Consider the following 16,892-nt stretch of genomic DNA (forward strand, 5'->3'; position numbering starts at 1 on the left):
TATACTAAATGTAATTTGATTTTTAGTCGACTAAAGATCGATCTACAGTTGATTTAGTCGACTAACATGTATTTTGGCGGGCCTTGATGCCGCCGTAATGGCTGATTTTTACACTTTCTGAAAATGTCCGATCTACAAGCTCACAGCGTTGTGGGCTTGTAGATCTGGCTATTTTCAGCACGCAACCAAAGTGTACAATGACTTATGTTGGATCTCTTGTCCACTAGAGTCCCTTCCTGACATTGTAGTCTAGTTTTTATTTCGCCCAGTGGGGAAAAAGGTAGTCGACGAACATTTTTTTAGTCATAGTTTTAGTCGACGGAGTCAACACTGGTTGCAAGGAGTTGCATGGTCGACCCTCTGGTGTGGTTATAGGGCTTTAAACTACAAAATGGACCCTCACAGCTCTGTAACTCAAGAGCTGTGGATCTTTTGATGTAAAGAAAATACCGTTTCATTAACAATTCATCTGGAACTCACATCTTTAGTGAAGGGCTGCCCCCTGTCGGTCACCGTGTGGTGGTGCAGGGTGCATGTAAACCTGGTGGTGTCTTCATTTGATGCCCAATTAACAGTCAACTGATCATTCCAAGTATATTGGGTTACAAATTCATTTTTTTTTATTTGCAATTTTTAATAGGCCACGAACTATTCATTAGCTTGAGATTTATATGTTTTATAGTTTTCTTGTATTGGATTTTAACTGGATGTGTTGGAACTAAGGCCATCCATACGAAGGTCATGAATGTAACTTTGAGTGAATCCTTCTGTTATTTTTTATGCCATATGATTAACCCATTCTGAACGGGAACCCCTTTTGGTGTGAAAAATAGCAGATCTACAAGCTCATAGGCTACGAGCTTGTAGGTCTGCTATTTTTGAAAAAATCGGAAGAACGACATTTTTAGAATCTGATCTCAGGTCAGAATGGGTTAATCAGACCAGTGTGTGTCCAGTGGAAACCTCGTATGAATCTGATCTCAGGTCAGAATGGGTTCATCAGACCAGTGTGTGTCCAGTGGAAACCTCGTATGAATCTGATCTCAGGTCAGAATGGGTTATGGTTCTAAATGGATTTTGTTTATGTACCCTCCCTCACTCCATCATATATGTAGATTTTTAATCACGCATAGTTCTTATCGAGGATTGGCCAAACACGGGCCGCTAAACTGTACAAATTTGAGCTGGTTTTATTTATTTAAATGTTTAAACCCATTTCGACCTGAGATCAGATTCTAAAAAATGTCTGTTTGAAAATGACAGTTGTTCTGAAAAAGCTATGTTTCCATGTCAGTTGCTCTTAGATTTTTCAAAAATAGCAGACCTAACAAGCTCGTGTAGCGCGCCACTCGGTGCCTCGCTATGAGCTTGTAGATCTGCTATTTTTCAATAGCTAAAGCATAACATAATGCTGACACCAAAAGGGGATCCCGCCCAAAATGGTTTAAGTAATTTATAGACACAGATATGATTTCCTATTTAGAGAAAAGTCCACTTTGAAGGTAAGTGGCGTTTGACCACTTAAACCCCAGTGTCCGTATTGTGGGGGAAAATAAATATATGATGCTATTATTCATCAAAAGCTTTCGCCCCAAAATAACAGGACACTAGCACGGAGCCCTGAGGGACTCCCGGTTTAAGTGGTTAGTGTTGAAGTATATTTGCACTGATTCACCTTTCACCTGGTCTTGGAATAATTATATTTAAGTATTATAAATTATTAACATTTTTCTTTTTTTTAATAATAGTGTGTGATTGTTCAAATGTATTATGTTAGACTAATAAAATGATTGCATTATTAAATATTCTTTATGGTAGATTTGAAGATGTGTTTGTAACGCAATGATCGCGATAGTGAAAACTCCTGTTGAATAAATAATGCATAGATTAACAGAATGGAGAAAATGCTTATTCGTATATTATTCTGTGTATATATATATATATATATATATATATATATATATATCTAGCCTCTCAGACCCATTTGAGCCACGGACCACCTGATGACATTTAGCCTCTCAGACCCATCAGAGCCACGGACCACCGTTTGATGACATTTAGTCATATGACATACAGTGGCCTTAGTCCTATCCTCCTCACAGCCAGCACTCCCCCAGGTAGTTACCACACCGTTTCAATTGAAACGATTGAAACATAAATAAGGCCGCCACTGAAATGTGTACACTCACTATTACAGTTGAGGCCTGTGTCATTATGACACATGCATGGGCCATATGATCTCATATCATATGTGCAGTTCTTTCTGTAACATTGCGTGCGTGCGTGCGCGAGTGCTAGACTAAATGAAAATTATTCAAAAAGACATAAAAACTAAAATCAAAATGTTCTGTCAAAATCAACACTTGATTGGTTCCTCTCTCTCTCCTGCCTGTAGGAAGGAGAGACGCCCCGCAGTGTTCTGGAGGAGATCGGACTGACCTAAACAACCTGCCTGTAGGAAGGAGAGACGCCCTGCAGTGTTCTGGAGGAGATCGGACTGACCTAAACAACCTGCCTGTAGGAAGGAGAGACGCCCCGCAGTGTTCTGGAGGAGATCGGACTGACCTAAACATCATCAAAGTCATACGATTAGTCACACACGTTACCACAGTGAAATTTGTTCTCCACATTTGACCCATCTCTCTCTCTTGGAGCGGTGAGCTGCAGCCGTGCCGCGCTCGGGAATCATTTGATTAGTAGATTTGACCCACCAATCCAACCCTTTGATGCTGAGTGTCAAGCAGGGAGGCATTGGGTCCCATTTTTACAGTCTTTGGTATATGACCCGGCCGGGGATCGAACCCTGACCTCCCAGTTTCAGGGTGGACACTCTAACCACAAGGCCACTGAGCCATCCACCAGATACCTTCCTGCTCCTGGATGTATAGCCTTAGCCTCCAGACATTTAGCACAAGATTTCAAAGATATAATCTATAACATTAAGACGCGGAAAGAAACGTCATTGTATATCTTTTTAGGGTGAATATTTGAAATCTATTCTAAACTGTGCCAGTTTTAACTGTGAATATTTATATATTTTTTATTTATATTTATATTAATGTGTAATACTTTTTTTCTATGGCCCATGCCTACTATACAATTGTATGTATACGTACAGAACAAAGAATGTTTTGCCATCTTTGTTGAAGAGTCTGAGCAAATTACGTTTTATTTTATTTTATGCCAGTTCATTTTTAGTTGGCTAAGACTAGATAGTTTAAGTAGCCTATAGGCAGGCCTAAAAGTCAATGGATTGTTCAAAGACTGAGTTTAAATCAGAATTTGCTACTAAAAGTAACACTAAGACTACGTTGCTAAAATACTTTATAGTCTTACTAGAATTACTAAAATTACTAGGTTTCTGGTTTAGGTTTAGGTTTATTCTAAGTGTGGAACAATTGAAGAACCTTTTTTTGCATGGTGGGGAACATAGAACCTGGGGAACATAGGAAGGCCTACTCTCCTGTAACTTGCACTGTATGCACAAAACAAGCATTTGAACTCATGACCCGCCTGTGTACCTATTATTATTATTATTACAAATGTGCCACTGTGATATTTTTCTTCTTCTTCGTTATCTTTAACTCAAAACCACTGTAGACCGACCGACTGTATACGGCCTGGAAAACACCTACTGTATATTGATCGAAAGCTCACAATATGTCACCACATGGCGAGTTCAATGTGGGCTTGTAAATCGAATATTTTCGGGAACGGTGCAAAATTGTCAAACTAGAATAAAGTGCAGTAAAATATGTGATCTTTATCATCTTTCTGCCTATACTACATATAGGAACAACTGTGGTGTTGATTTAAAGATGCGAACGTTTTTAATGCATATCTTTGCTTCTATAGGGTCCCTGGAACTACATATTTTCAGATGAGGGTCCGCAGCCAAATAAAGATAATTCTGGGGGTCCTTGACATGAAATAAAAACATATATAGGTTTTTCAGAAAACTGTTAAATGGGTTAAAGGAGAGCTATGGCTGGGAAAGAGAATGAGACTCTGAATGTCATGCAATTCAATTCAATTCAATTCAAAGGGCTTTATTGGCATGAGAAAACATACGTTTACATTGCCAAAGAAGAAAGAACAATACAACAATACAGCAATACAATCAAAACAAAAATGAAGGTCAGAATCTTCAATAGATCAAATTATATGTAGGCTACACCTCTCATGCAACATCTCTCGCCGACCAGTAGGTGTCAGTCCTACCTCACCACTAAGTTCTAAAACGTTGCATTGATTTGATTGATTGAAATATTTATTAACAGTTTGCAGAATTACAGTACACAGCACATAGCACAACTCAATACAAAGACTGTTAACTGTGAGTGGACGACCCAATAAAGCATCTACACTTGTTTACAAGAGGGTCCACCTTGTTCAATTCATCAAATAGCAGTATAGATTAGAATAGTAGAGAGAGTTATGTCATATTAGATACACTAGAGCAGTGGACGTGGTTCCCACACGTTTTCATGTCAAGGACCCCAAAAATGATACCCATTAGCCCGCGGACCCCCATAAGAGAAGGTTTATACGGCTCTGATTGTCAAGCATTTTCATATAGGTCCCCCAGTTTGACCTGAATTAGGCTAAGGTCCCCCATTTAATGGCATCTCTATCTCTCGGACACCAATTATTGATATTGTAAAAAAACCAATGTTAATTTCAACTCTGAGACTATAGTGTACAATTCATGGAACCATGTGGACCCGTCCCGTTGGGGGTCCATTTTGCACACTCAGAGTTATACTTATACGACCCATAAGGGTCCATTTGGTTCCAATTAACTATCATTTAGCATGGGGACCCTCTGGAACTCGCTTAATGACCCTATAGGACCACTTTGGGAACCACTGAATTAGAGTTTAAAGCCCGTTATTCAGTCGGCATTTGATGACAGCTGGCCTCGCAGAACCAAGACTAAAGAATATTTTGTTGTCGTCGGATAAGATTTTGTCCACAATTCCATGCTGTATTTAATATTTATTGACGTTGGTACCGTACCATGATGTGCAGCATATGTCCATTTGTGTATCGCCCTCTCGTTCGTTCGTCCCCGGACCAGCTGGTTGAGATTAGAACCACTGATCTGATCTGGGGGGCAATATTATAGCGTTGACTCCCATTGTAACAATGGAATGCGGAAGTGCTCATTCTATCTCAAACGGGATAGTTCCAATGTTTGGAATTGGAACTATATAGCCATGATAGAACCCCGCTTCGCGGCGAAATCAATTTCAGCGTGTCGCCGCCCGCCACTCTCTTATACTCTGGGGCGAACCACCCGACCAAAACGAACCGGGACAGTGAGTGAGTGAGTGAGTGAGTCACAGTATTCGATAGGTCACCGACGTGGTTGTGACAGCAGCAGCAGGCATCCCCCTAGTAGTGTGGGTCGGTTTCCAACAGCAGATGGCGCTGCGAGTCCTGCTACAGAGGCCGTTCTACCTGTTGATCCTCCCATGGAAACACACACTGAAACTACACCATGATGGCCATGATGCAGTAGGAGGTGGATGTTAACGTTATAGTTAGCTCCTACTGCTAACTGCTTTACAACACTGGGGAGGAATACACACACACACACACACTCCCGAGAGATCCACACCACACACACACACCACCACAACAACACACACACGCGCGGACGGACTGGGTGTTTAGTTTAGTTTAGCACACTGAAGTGGCAGCAACAGAAGGGATAATGTGTGTGACTTTATTTCCATCGTTCTAAACATGTAGGAAGAATAGGATGAGTCATAATTGTGTGACCGTCGTGTATACCTACCTACCTACTACTACAACCACCACCACCAGCGAGCAGGAGAACACAACACACACTCACTACTGTTTGCTCACTCCCAGGTAAGACTATTATTATTATATGTGTGTTTTAACTGTACCGTTTGATGGATATTCACCACTATAACAAAACCATGGACCTTAAAGTATAATGATACCGGCCGGTACTTATAACTCTTGTTCAAATCATGAGACATTACAAATGCCAAATGGATTTGGTTACAAGTTAACAACCATTGTAAACTCAAGAGTTACGAATGGATACAATAGCACTTAAATGTGACTTATACGTAGCCTAGTATAGTATAGCAAAAAAAATAAAAAATACCCACCTTCCTCAGTGTGTTTTCACACACAGATCGCTATACCGACGTTTTTTTGTGTTTCCTTTTTAAAGTAAAGAAAATATGTTTGTCAAAATGTTGCCAAAGAAGCCAGACAGGAGTCGATGTTATGGATGGTGGAGGGGAGGTTTCTATATACTTCTTCAAGAAGGTTCTCCTCAAATATGGTGTTTCAATTCCTGCTGCATAAAGTCATTATTCCAGCAGGTGTTTTATGTGTGCAGCAGGAGCATATCGTAGTTTTCGATACTGGTGGATATGGAGCAGAATATAACCTTTTGTTTGTCTCTCTGCCTATTCGTTGATATAATGATATAGCAGAGGCTTCCTGTGATGGAAGATAGCCTAAAGTTTAGACTCGTATAGATATCCATGCTGACATTTTGTCAGAATCGATAAATATACTTCTACGAGAGTCTAAATGTTAGGCTAGGAAGATACTCAAGTCCTTGTGCCTATGGACCAGAGCTATAGGCTATGTTACAAGTCCCGAATTCAAAATGTACTTGTCCCCAACAGTGATCACACTGAATAACAATGTATACAGGCCTACCTTTGATCACATCACACACAGCTTCCATGCTTAATTCACTGCTTTCTTGCCTAAGGACTCAAGGAGGAGAGTCTATTGTTTGACTTTCACACGCTGCTGCTAATGTTGACTAATGTTGTTTAAACATAATCTGTGAATAGAGTTGTATAGTTGTAGGACTGTTTGGTACAAACTGTACACGTTATACAGTAGTACAGTATGTAGAGAGATATCGTATGTCATATTTATCTTTACATGGCTTGTCAAAATGCAGATGGTTTCACTTTCACACCTGATTATAGCTTTTAATTTTAAAAAGTATTTAGATCGGTGCTTCATCTTCATCTTCACCTCACTTTTACTATTACAGGTGTGTGTGTGTGTGTGTGTGTGTGTGTGTGTGTGTGTGTGTGTGTGTGTGTGTGTGTGTGTGTGTGTGTGTATAGTTCCTTGGCACAAAACGACGTAGAAAAGTATACTAGTGTAATACTTTAGGTCTTTAAAAACGTCTTTGTTTTCCATTTGGGACCTTTCTGTGAAGTCTGTGTGGATCGGCCAAGGCAACAACCTATTTGTAAAATGAATGATATATATATATCACATCTATTGATACCGACCCCTGTCTGACCCCTTTTCCACCCTGACCGGTTCAGTTCTTTTCCACCGGTTGGTTCCCAATGGGAACCGGTTCAGTTCTTTCCCACCGGTTGGTTCCCAGTGGGAACCGGTTCAGTTCTTTTTCACCGGTTGGTTCCCAGTGGGAACCGGTTCAGTTATTTTCCACCGGTTGGTTCCCAGTGGGAACCGGTTCAGTTCTTTTTCACCGGTTGGTTCCCAGTGGGAACCGGTTCAGTTATTTTCCACCGGTTGGTTCCCAGTGGGAACCGGTTCAGTTCTTTTAGTTATTTTTCTTTTTTAGTCCATGAGCCAGAGCTCCAACATTTGTGGAAGAACTATACCCTACAAAATTGTTTATAGGATCAATACAAGTAAATAAATACATGATAACCCTTACACAGTATAGTAGCCTTTTCATATTTTCGATTATTTTGCATATTGTCATACATAATGCCTCATTTGCATATTTAAAAATGTAAAATGTGTAATACAATAAATCATTGTCTTCGTGTAAGTACAGTACTAAACTGGGGAAGTTTCAGGGTGATAACAATCTAATATAGGTATGGTTTTGCTCCACTCAATTCATAATTAACGTTCCAATGTTTGTGCTCTGCCTCATGGACTAAGAACCAAAAAGAACTGAACCGGTTCCCCTTGGGAACCAAGCGGTGGAAAAGAACTGAACCGGTTCCCCTTGGGAACCAACCGGTGGAAAAGAACTGAACCGGTTCCCCTTGGGAACCAAGCGGTGGAAAAGAACTGAACCGGTTCCCCTTGGGAACCAAGCGGTGGAAAAGAACTGAACCGGTTCCCCTTGGGAACCAAGCGGTGGAAAAGAACTGAACCGGTTCCCCTTGGGAACCAACCGGTGGAAAAGAACTTAACCGGTTCCCCTTGGGAACCAACCGGTGGAAAAGGGGCCTCAGTGTGGTCTTGGCAGTTTGTGCTGCTGTCCTCTGCATGCAAGGAGAACCTGATCAAACATTACAAGAACAACATTGTGTTTTCATGTAATGTTTGATCAGCTCAGAGCCTAGGCTACTTAGTACTTACTTTATCAAGCAATCGTGGATTCGTGGGCATATTGTGTCATACAGTGCGTGCAGAACCTTTGAAGATCCTTGATATCTTTAGGTTTGTGTTTATAATTATGAATGAGCCTTTTCACTTCAGTTCAATCAGACCACATGTTTTCCGCTGGGTCTTTTGGTCTGTAGTTATGGTCAGTTCAGACCACATGTTTTCTGCTGAGTCTTGGTCTGTAGTCGTTGTAGTCAGTTCAGAACCTTTAGGTCTGTGATTCTGAACCCCGGACCCCCACAGGTTCATATAAAGCATTAGGCCAATTAAGGACCCCCATTCGATACAATTGGTTATCTCTGGGACCCCAAACGACACTGTGCAATTGTCAGTGTTATACCGCTGTAGACAATTTACAATTTACAATTTAGGCATTTAGCAGACGCTCTTAATCCAGAGCGACTTACATTAAGCAAGAAAAACAAAAAGCATGGAAATACATCACATATAAACATTTATCATGAAACATGCGTAAGCTAAGAAAGTAAGTCCAGTAGTCCTGCCAGTATGCATTGTTCTTTTGGTCTAGGACAGACCCATTGTACTGAACTGACCGCAAAATCACCCCGTCATAATATACAGTATGAATGACACACCACCGTATTTGCCTGTGATTTGATTTCTTTGCTTCCCGGTGTTGGGAGGGAACGATGCAACAACATGCAGATGCTAATATAGATACTATGAAGTTCTGGTGTTGGTACCGCCTCAGCCCAATTGGAACCTGGACCTCAGGGTTGTGTGAAAGTATCTGGTATCATCAGGTAGAGACAGAGTAGAGTTTATTTTTATTTTGGTCATTATAACAAATCAATACAGTGCCTGCTTTTTTTTGTTTGCAAAAGAAACATTGACCAAAAAGGTGTAGGCTGAAGCCTAAGCTTATAGTGCCTACCCTTCTAACAGATAAATGGCTTTTATAGGTAAAAAAAATACAACAAAGCAAACAACAGAAGGGGGAAAAAAACAAGAAAACAAAACAAAAACAAACAAACATAACATAAAACAAAGACAGACAGGACTATACAGTTAACAGGAACAAGACAACAAACAACAAAAACAACAAAACACAAAACGAGAAAACAAAACATCATATCAATGTTCTATTATGTATATCTACTATTTTTTATCTGTACAATCAGGTACTTTGGCTCTGATTGGGAGAATGTAAACCGGCCGGTATATAGAGCTGTCAGCTGTGGCCACTAGAGAGCTGATACTACGCCATGGAAACATCACTGTCACAACATCCACTGGTCTGTGACAACCTGTGTAAGCACTTGATTTCTATAGTGGCTTCTACAGTTTTTTTTTTTTTGGAAATCTCGTAAAACCATTATTACGGCAAATACGGGAAATACAGCTAACGCTTATGCTTGGCACTCTATTCTTAACCCATTTTGGTGTTAGCATTACGTTATGCTTTATTGAAAAAATAGCAGATCTACGAGCTCATAGCGCGCCACCGAGTGGCGCGCTACGAGCTATTTTTGAAAAATCGAAGAACGACTGACATGGAAACATAGCTTTTTTTTTAGAAAACTGTCGGGATTTACAAGACATTTTTTAGAATCTGATCTCAGGTCAGAATGGGTTAAAGGAGAATAGTGTGCCGCTTGGGATACTGTTTACATTATGAAGAGAGGATATATATAAAAAAAAGATTTTTGAGCGATGGAAATAAGTGAATTAGCACAAAAACCCAAATCCCCATTGAATGGGCTTTATATGGTAGGGGAAATAATGCAGTGGGCTCTAGGACCACTGCTTTACTCAATAGCAGTGGCAGGAGATAGTTATATTATATTAGTTAGATAAGTACAGTACATGACTGCCTGCCAGCCAATGGCCAGCTGGGCCCAAACTGGGATCTAGAAAGATGGCGATTTACAATTCAAGGACTGACAGGCTTCATCGTATACGTCCATATCAGACCCGGAGAAGAACGCTTTGTCCATATTTTTCTTTACAGTCTATGGTTGAAACGCAGGACCTTCACAAACCACTGAGCCACTGCACGGTGCCACCAAATACCTGGAAGACCCAGAAGAACTGTGGTCGATTTATAGGAAAGGTTCATATAAAAGTACAGTAAAGAAACTCCAGATCCATTTACTGGTATGTGGAAAAACATGGCTTGCAAGCTGAGTAGACAAACTCACCAGCCAACATGGTGGTTATTTCCCCACAAAGACAGGATGAACTATTTGATTTGATTTGTAGTGTGTTGTGTTGTGTTGTGTTGTGACAGTGCACAGTTGTTCTATAAACAATGCTAATATACTGTTGAGTTTGGGAAAAACAACATGGATGACACATTTCATTACAATCTCCTCTGTTCTTAAACAAGAGCCCAAAATGAGATTAACCGACTGGGAACTAAATCCATGTCAAGGACACGCATGGCTTTGTTGACAAACTATACGCATATCTTTAAACAGTTGTGAGCAGTGAGGCTAAAACGTCAAGCCGTTTGGGCAGCAGTTTGATGGGCTGTGAGCTTGTAGATCAGCTCTTTTTTGAAGCACGACACCAAGCGAGCAACTAATACGTAGAAATCACAATTTAACGGCGCTGGTGTCTGCAATGCATGTCCATCCAGTCTACAGAATCAACAGAACCAAACAAAAAGTAGTTTACTATGGTGTTTGTAAGGTCAAATGCTGAATTCAGGGCCGATTCATACTCCTATTTTACCGCTGTTTCGGCGCTGTAGTGCCAATGATTTTGGCTCGTCAGAAATTTTCAGTAGCACCGAAGAGCCGACTTTAGGACGGTACCCGCCCCCCCCGAACCTCAAATGACGTCACATTGTAGGCTCTACAGAGCCAAATGACGTCACATTGTAGGCTCTACAGAGCCAAATGACGTCACATTGTAGGCTCTACAGAGCCAAATGACGTCACATTGTAGGCTCTACAGAGCCAAATGACGTCACATTGTAGGCTCTACAGAGCCAAATGACGTCACATTGTAGGCTCTACAGAGCCGAACCGACTTTTATTCGGCTCTAAAATAGGAATATATGAATCAGCCCTAACCCTCCCTCTCTCCCAGCCCCGGAGGAGGCGGAGCCACCATGGACCCCGGGGGAGGAGGCGTCAGGAAGCGGGAGCAGGCGGAGGAACACGGCTTCTGGCACGGCGGCTCCACCATGACGCAGGGAGCGGAGGAGAGCGGCCCCCCCTGCTGGCTGGTGGACGTGCTGCTGTCTGGGGGCGCGCCCTGGGGCTTCACCCTGCGAGGAGGCCGCGAGCACCGCGAGCCCCTCCTCATCACCAAGGTAAGATCCAGAGCCATGTGACCTCCAGAGATACTTCCGGGTCCCACTTTTGTGTCGCTTTTGTGTCCCCATAGACTTATACTGTGTCCCCATAGAGTTATACTGTGTCCCCATAGAGTTATACTGTATACTGTGTGCAAAATACTGTGTTCAAGTTCAGGAGACTTCGGGGAAAAAAAGCAATTCTCCTGAATGCTGCCTTCCTTCTGGTATAGCATGGAAAGGAGAGGAGTGGCATTTTGCATTTCTTCCACCTTGTAGTAAACGCTGCATTCGTTGGTCTGGAGAGGGCAGTTGTTTTACAGACGGGTAAAAGGGCAGGGGCTGAAGCCCCCTTTGATGTCTATGTGTGCACGTCCCTGAGTATCTTATCAGATGGGGGGGGGGGGGGGGGGGTTTGGCTCCCCATGAGCAGACTGTTTGTGATGGGTTTGGTCTCCCCATGAGCAGACTGTTTGTGATGGGTTTGGCTCCCCATGAGCAGACTGTTTGTGATGGGTTTGGCTCCCCATGAGCAGACTGTTTGTGATCCGTTTGCCTCCCCAGATTTACAACACATGTTCACCCGAAAAGGTTTTCTATCTATGCAGTAAATAAGCTCTGAGCTCACAGCTTAGGATAAGCCTTGCATTAAATGACACTCGTTAACCCATTCTGACCTGAGATCAGATTATAAAAAATGTCTTCTACATCCTGACAGTTTTCTGAAAAAACCTATGTTTCCATGTCAGTCGTTTTGTCGATTTTTCAAAAAATAGCAGACCTACAAGCTCGTAGCGCGCCACTCGGTGGCGCGCTATGAGCTTGTAGATCTGCTATTTTTCAATAGCTTAAAGCATAACATAATGCTGACACCAAAAGGGGTTAGCATTAATTGTATTAGTTGCTGCTGCTGTTGTTGTTCATGAATTGTGAAAAAAGATTGTTGATTTGTGAAGAGATATACCTCGTTCTACAACACATCTGTTACTTAATACCACTCTCTATAGCAGCATAAGCCTTTGTCTGCTGCTATAGCTACACACTGAAATCCCCACACTTAAAGGGACACTTCACCCTTTTTGCAAAGGAATATATGTTAATGACGTTTTAGAACACTTTCCCTGGGGGTCTTTATGTGTGTAATATGTGGTTTTAGATCTTTTAGATTGTAGCAGTGAGCCCAGTGTCTCTGGTGTCATGGACACTGGGCTCACTTACTTCCTGGACTACAATTCCCATAATGCTTTGGTGCACTGCTCCTCCTTGTGGATAGGGGGGAGAGCTGTCTTACTGAGACAACATGTAGTCCAGGAAGGAAGTGAGCCCAGTGTCCATGATATCAGAGACACCGGGCTCACTGCTAAATTCTAAAATATCTAAAACCACATATTACACACATAAAGACCCCCCAGGAAAGTGATCTAAAGCTCCTAAATGTCATTAACATATATTTTTTAGCAAAAAGGGTGAAGTATCCACCCGTTAACTCTGAAAGTGTACAAATAAATGTGAACCCAAGAAGACGGTTAGTACATTTGGGTACATTTATTTGTACACTTTCAGCGTGAACACGTGGATAAAATTATAACTTATAACTGAGTTAAATCAACAGAGAAAATGGCATCATAAATCTGCAGTGGAAGCTAGGCCATTAAGCGACTAGTTGACTAGTAAATCCACTAGTCGACCTTGTTGGTACTAGTTGACTAGTTGATTTTTTATTTTTTTCAAAGATTTTGTAGTCTCAAGATCCGGTAGATTATAGTTAATAGTCACCAATGTACACAGTTTTTAAATTAACAAATATTTATTTCCAAAAATAAAATAACTTTACATAACACAGTATGGGCAGGAACCCCTTTTGGTGTTAGCATTATATGTTATGCTTTAGCTATTGAAAAATAGCAGATCTACAAGCTCGTAGGGCGCCACCGAGTGGCGCGCTATGAGCTTGTAGATCTGCTAGTTTTTTTAAATCGAAGAACCACTGACATGGAAACATAGCTTTTTCAGAAAACTGTCATTTACAAACAGACATTTTTAGAATCTGATCTCAGGTCAGAATGGAAAACTGTCGGGATGTAGAAGACATTTATAGAATCTGATCTCAGGTCAGAATGGAAAACTGTCAGGATGTAGAAGACATTTATAGAATCTGATCTCAGGTCAGAATGGGTTAAACAACAAATGGTGTGAATAATGTAACTTCATTAATTCACCATTCCCTGTATTATAGCACTCTCTATGGATTCCTAAAATGTGTCCAGCTTTTGGTTAATGAAATTCTGTCTGAGCCTGACGATGTAATCCACGTACCGGCTTGACCTATATATAATATCCCCAACTACCCAAATCTCAACATTTCACCATTATCTGACCACCCCGTTATCCTTAAAACACATTCTGGTCTACTGGTCTGATCTACAAGCTCGTAGCGCGGCACCGAGTGCCACGCTACGAGCTTGTAGATCTGCTATATATTTTTTTAATTTATTTTACCCCTGACTGGCTGCAGATTTCGTTGAGAGAGATCATGTGATCCAAATAGGTAGAATTCTTGCCATCTTTTAAGTCTCGTTAAGAATTATATTCTTTCACGGCAAACGTTTTCAACTCAAATCTTTGCTTCTGGGGGAGGGGGGAGGGGGGGGGGTTATACTGGGGGTCCTTGACATGAAATTGTTTGAGAACGACTGACATAGAAACACATAGTTTTTTTCAGAAAACGGTAAGGATTTAGAATACATTTGTAGAATCGTCCTATAAAGGGCTAAATGCAGGGCTGGACCGGCCATATTCCCGGTGGGCCGCGGCCCTAGGGGGGGCCACCAGGAATGGTCCGGGCGTGCTGCCATTCTGCCAGTGCCATCATGATAATTTCACTGTACTTGTAGCAGTGAGTGACAAATAAACCCTCTTCTAGCTTGAATCCTTTTGCCAGCAAAGGAAAGGAAAGGTACTATATTTACCCAGGGTAACTGGACTAAGGAAAGGAAAGGTATCATGTTTACCCAGGGTAACTGGACTAAGGAAAGGAAAGGTATCATGTTTACCCAGGGTAACTGGACTAAGGAAAGGAAAGGTATCATGTTTACCCAGGGTAACTGGACTAAGGAAAGGAAAGGTACTATGTTTACCCAGGGTAACTGGACTAAGGAAAGGAAAGGTACTATGTTTACCCAGGGTAACTGGACTAAGGAAAGGAAAGGTACTATGTTTACCCAGGGTAACAGAACTTGTTTACAGCCAGGCCCTGCTCATATAGAACATTTCATGGTAGAGGTTCAATGCCTTGTCCAATAAGGGCACTTCAGCGGTGGTAATTTTAACATGCCGGTCCAGGGATACGAACTATAGCGACCTTCCGATATCAAGACCGCTCCGCAAACCGTTCGGCCATACCGCTGCCTCAAGCATTCTTGTGAGAGCAAACAAAAGGTTGTTGTAGTTAGTTGTCTTGTTGGTTTATATAATTTATGTTGTTATGTGAAAGTGGTGGTATTATTAGGGGCTTGTTTGTGTGTGCCTCGACGGAGCGGGGCGGTGGAGTTTCTGCTATCTTCTGCGCGCTGGTTGTGGTGGGTGGGCCGGTCGGTCTGGGCCAAATTTGCGTGAAAATGACCGGGCCGATTTTGTTTTGTCCCAGTCCACTAGCCCTGCATGGCTAAATGGGTTAACTAAAAAAATGACAGAAACATCCCCATGATGCACGATGTTCCCTTAAGTTGTGACTTGTTGGTTTATAATAATAATATCCCATTTTGGGCCGGAACCCCTTTTGGTGTTATAGCATCATGTCATGCTTTATAGCTATTGAAAAATAGCAGATCTACAAGCTCGTAGGTCTGCTATTTTTTGAAAAATCGAAGAGCGACTGACATAGACATTTTTTTAAATCTGATCTCAGGTCAGAATGTTAAACTGTCAGGATGTAGAAGACATTTTTTGAATCTGATCTCAGGTCAGAATGGAAAACTGTCAGGATGTAGAAGACCTTTTTAAAATCTGATCTCAGGTCAGAATGAAAAACTGTCAGGATGTAGAAGACATTTTTAGAATCTGATCTCGGGTCAGAATGAAAAACTGTCAGGATGTAGAAGACATTTTTAGAATCTGATCTCAGGTCAGAACGGGATATAAACCAACACGTCAGGCCAGTCTATAGAAATGAGCCGTGTTCCATATAGCCATGTACGGAAGTGCACGGCTCCGTGCGCGTTGGGCTGTTTGTGTGTGTGTGTGAGTGGCGTGCACGTTGTGTGAGGTGAAAGAGTCACACTCACTCACACATTCAGAGCAGTTCCTTCCTACAGTCATTAGGCTTGTTTGTGGAGCGCACACACACACACACACACACACACACACACACACACACACACACAATATGACTTCCCACCATGCTCTACTGTAGTTCCACTGGGTGTGTGTGTGTGTGTGTGTGTGGGTGTGCGTGCGTGTGTGCATGTGACATGGGCTACCAGCTGGTTGCAGTGAGGTAAAAGTGTCTCTGGCCTCCATTTTTATATTATTGAAGGAAGAAGACAAGTACATCAGTGATATTTAAAAAAATATGTATTTACAAAAAAATATAACAAAATATCCACATACAGAAAGAAGTAAGCGAACATGGGAAGCGAACGCAGCTCGTAAATTTAGTGTTCTTTTTTTTAAGTTAGGGTTTTTTTAAGGTTTTTTTTGTGCGTGTATGTGTGTTTTTTTTGTACATTTTCTTTAAGTTTTTTTTAAGTTTCTTTAAAAAAAAAAGAATTTCTTTTTTTTTAAAGTTTTTTTTTAAAGTCCTAATCCTTAAATGTATAAAATGCCAGTTCATTTTATCTGTCGCTTTGTGTCCTTGTGTCTGAAGTTGAAGCCAGTTCATTTTATTTGTTGCTTTGTATCTTTGTGTCGGAAGTTGAAGCCAGTTCATCTTATCTGTCGCTTTGTATCTTTGTGTCGGAAGTTGAAGCCAGTTCATCTTATTTGTAGCTTTATATCTTTTAGCTACAAACGTTCGGATGCATATTTGCATCTTCACGTCGCTGGCTTACATTGACAATGAATGGTAGACTGTATCTTTGCATCGCAAAAACATACGTTTACATTGCCAAAGCAGAATGCCACACACACACACACACACACACACTCACATTCTCTCACACACACACACTCACTCACTCACACTCACACACACACACACACACAGCACTTCAAAGCGATAGGATATGCATCCTAT

General features: G+C 41.4%; 1 protein-coding gene across 1 annotated transcript in view; it reads left to right on the top strand.

The window, feature by feature from the left end:
- The first annotated feature begins 5,800 nt into the window (after nt 1-5,800).
- Nucleotides 5,801-16,892, top strand: part of shroom2a (shroom family member 2a) — a 111,502-nt gene continuing 100,410 nt past the window's right edge. The window contains exons 1-2 of the mRNA XM_080769662.1: nt 5,801-5,880; nt 11,452-11,677. Of these exons, the coding sequence (XP_080625788.1) occupies nt 11,474-11,677 (204 nt within the window). The 5' untranslated portion in view covers nt 5,801-5,880; nt 11,452-11,473. The remainder of the gene's footprint in view (nt 5,881-11,451; nt 11,678-16,892) is intronic.

This window comes from Protomyctophum bolini (assembly GCF_963924005.1).
Source record: "Protomyctophum bolini genome assembly, chromosome: 8".
In the NCBI taxonomy this organism is placed as follows: Eukaryota; Metazoa; Chordata; class Actinopteri; order Myctophiformes; family Myctophidae; genus Protomyctophum; species Protomyctophum bolini.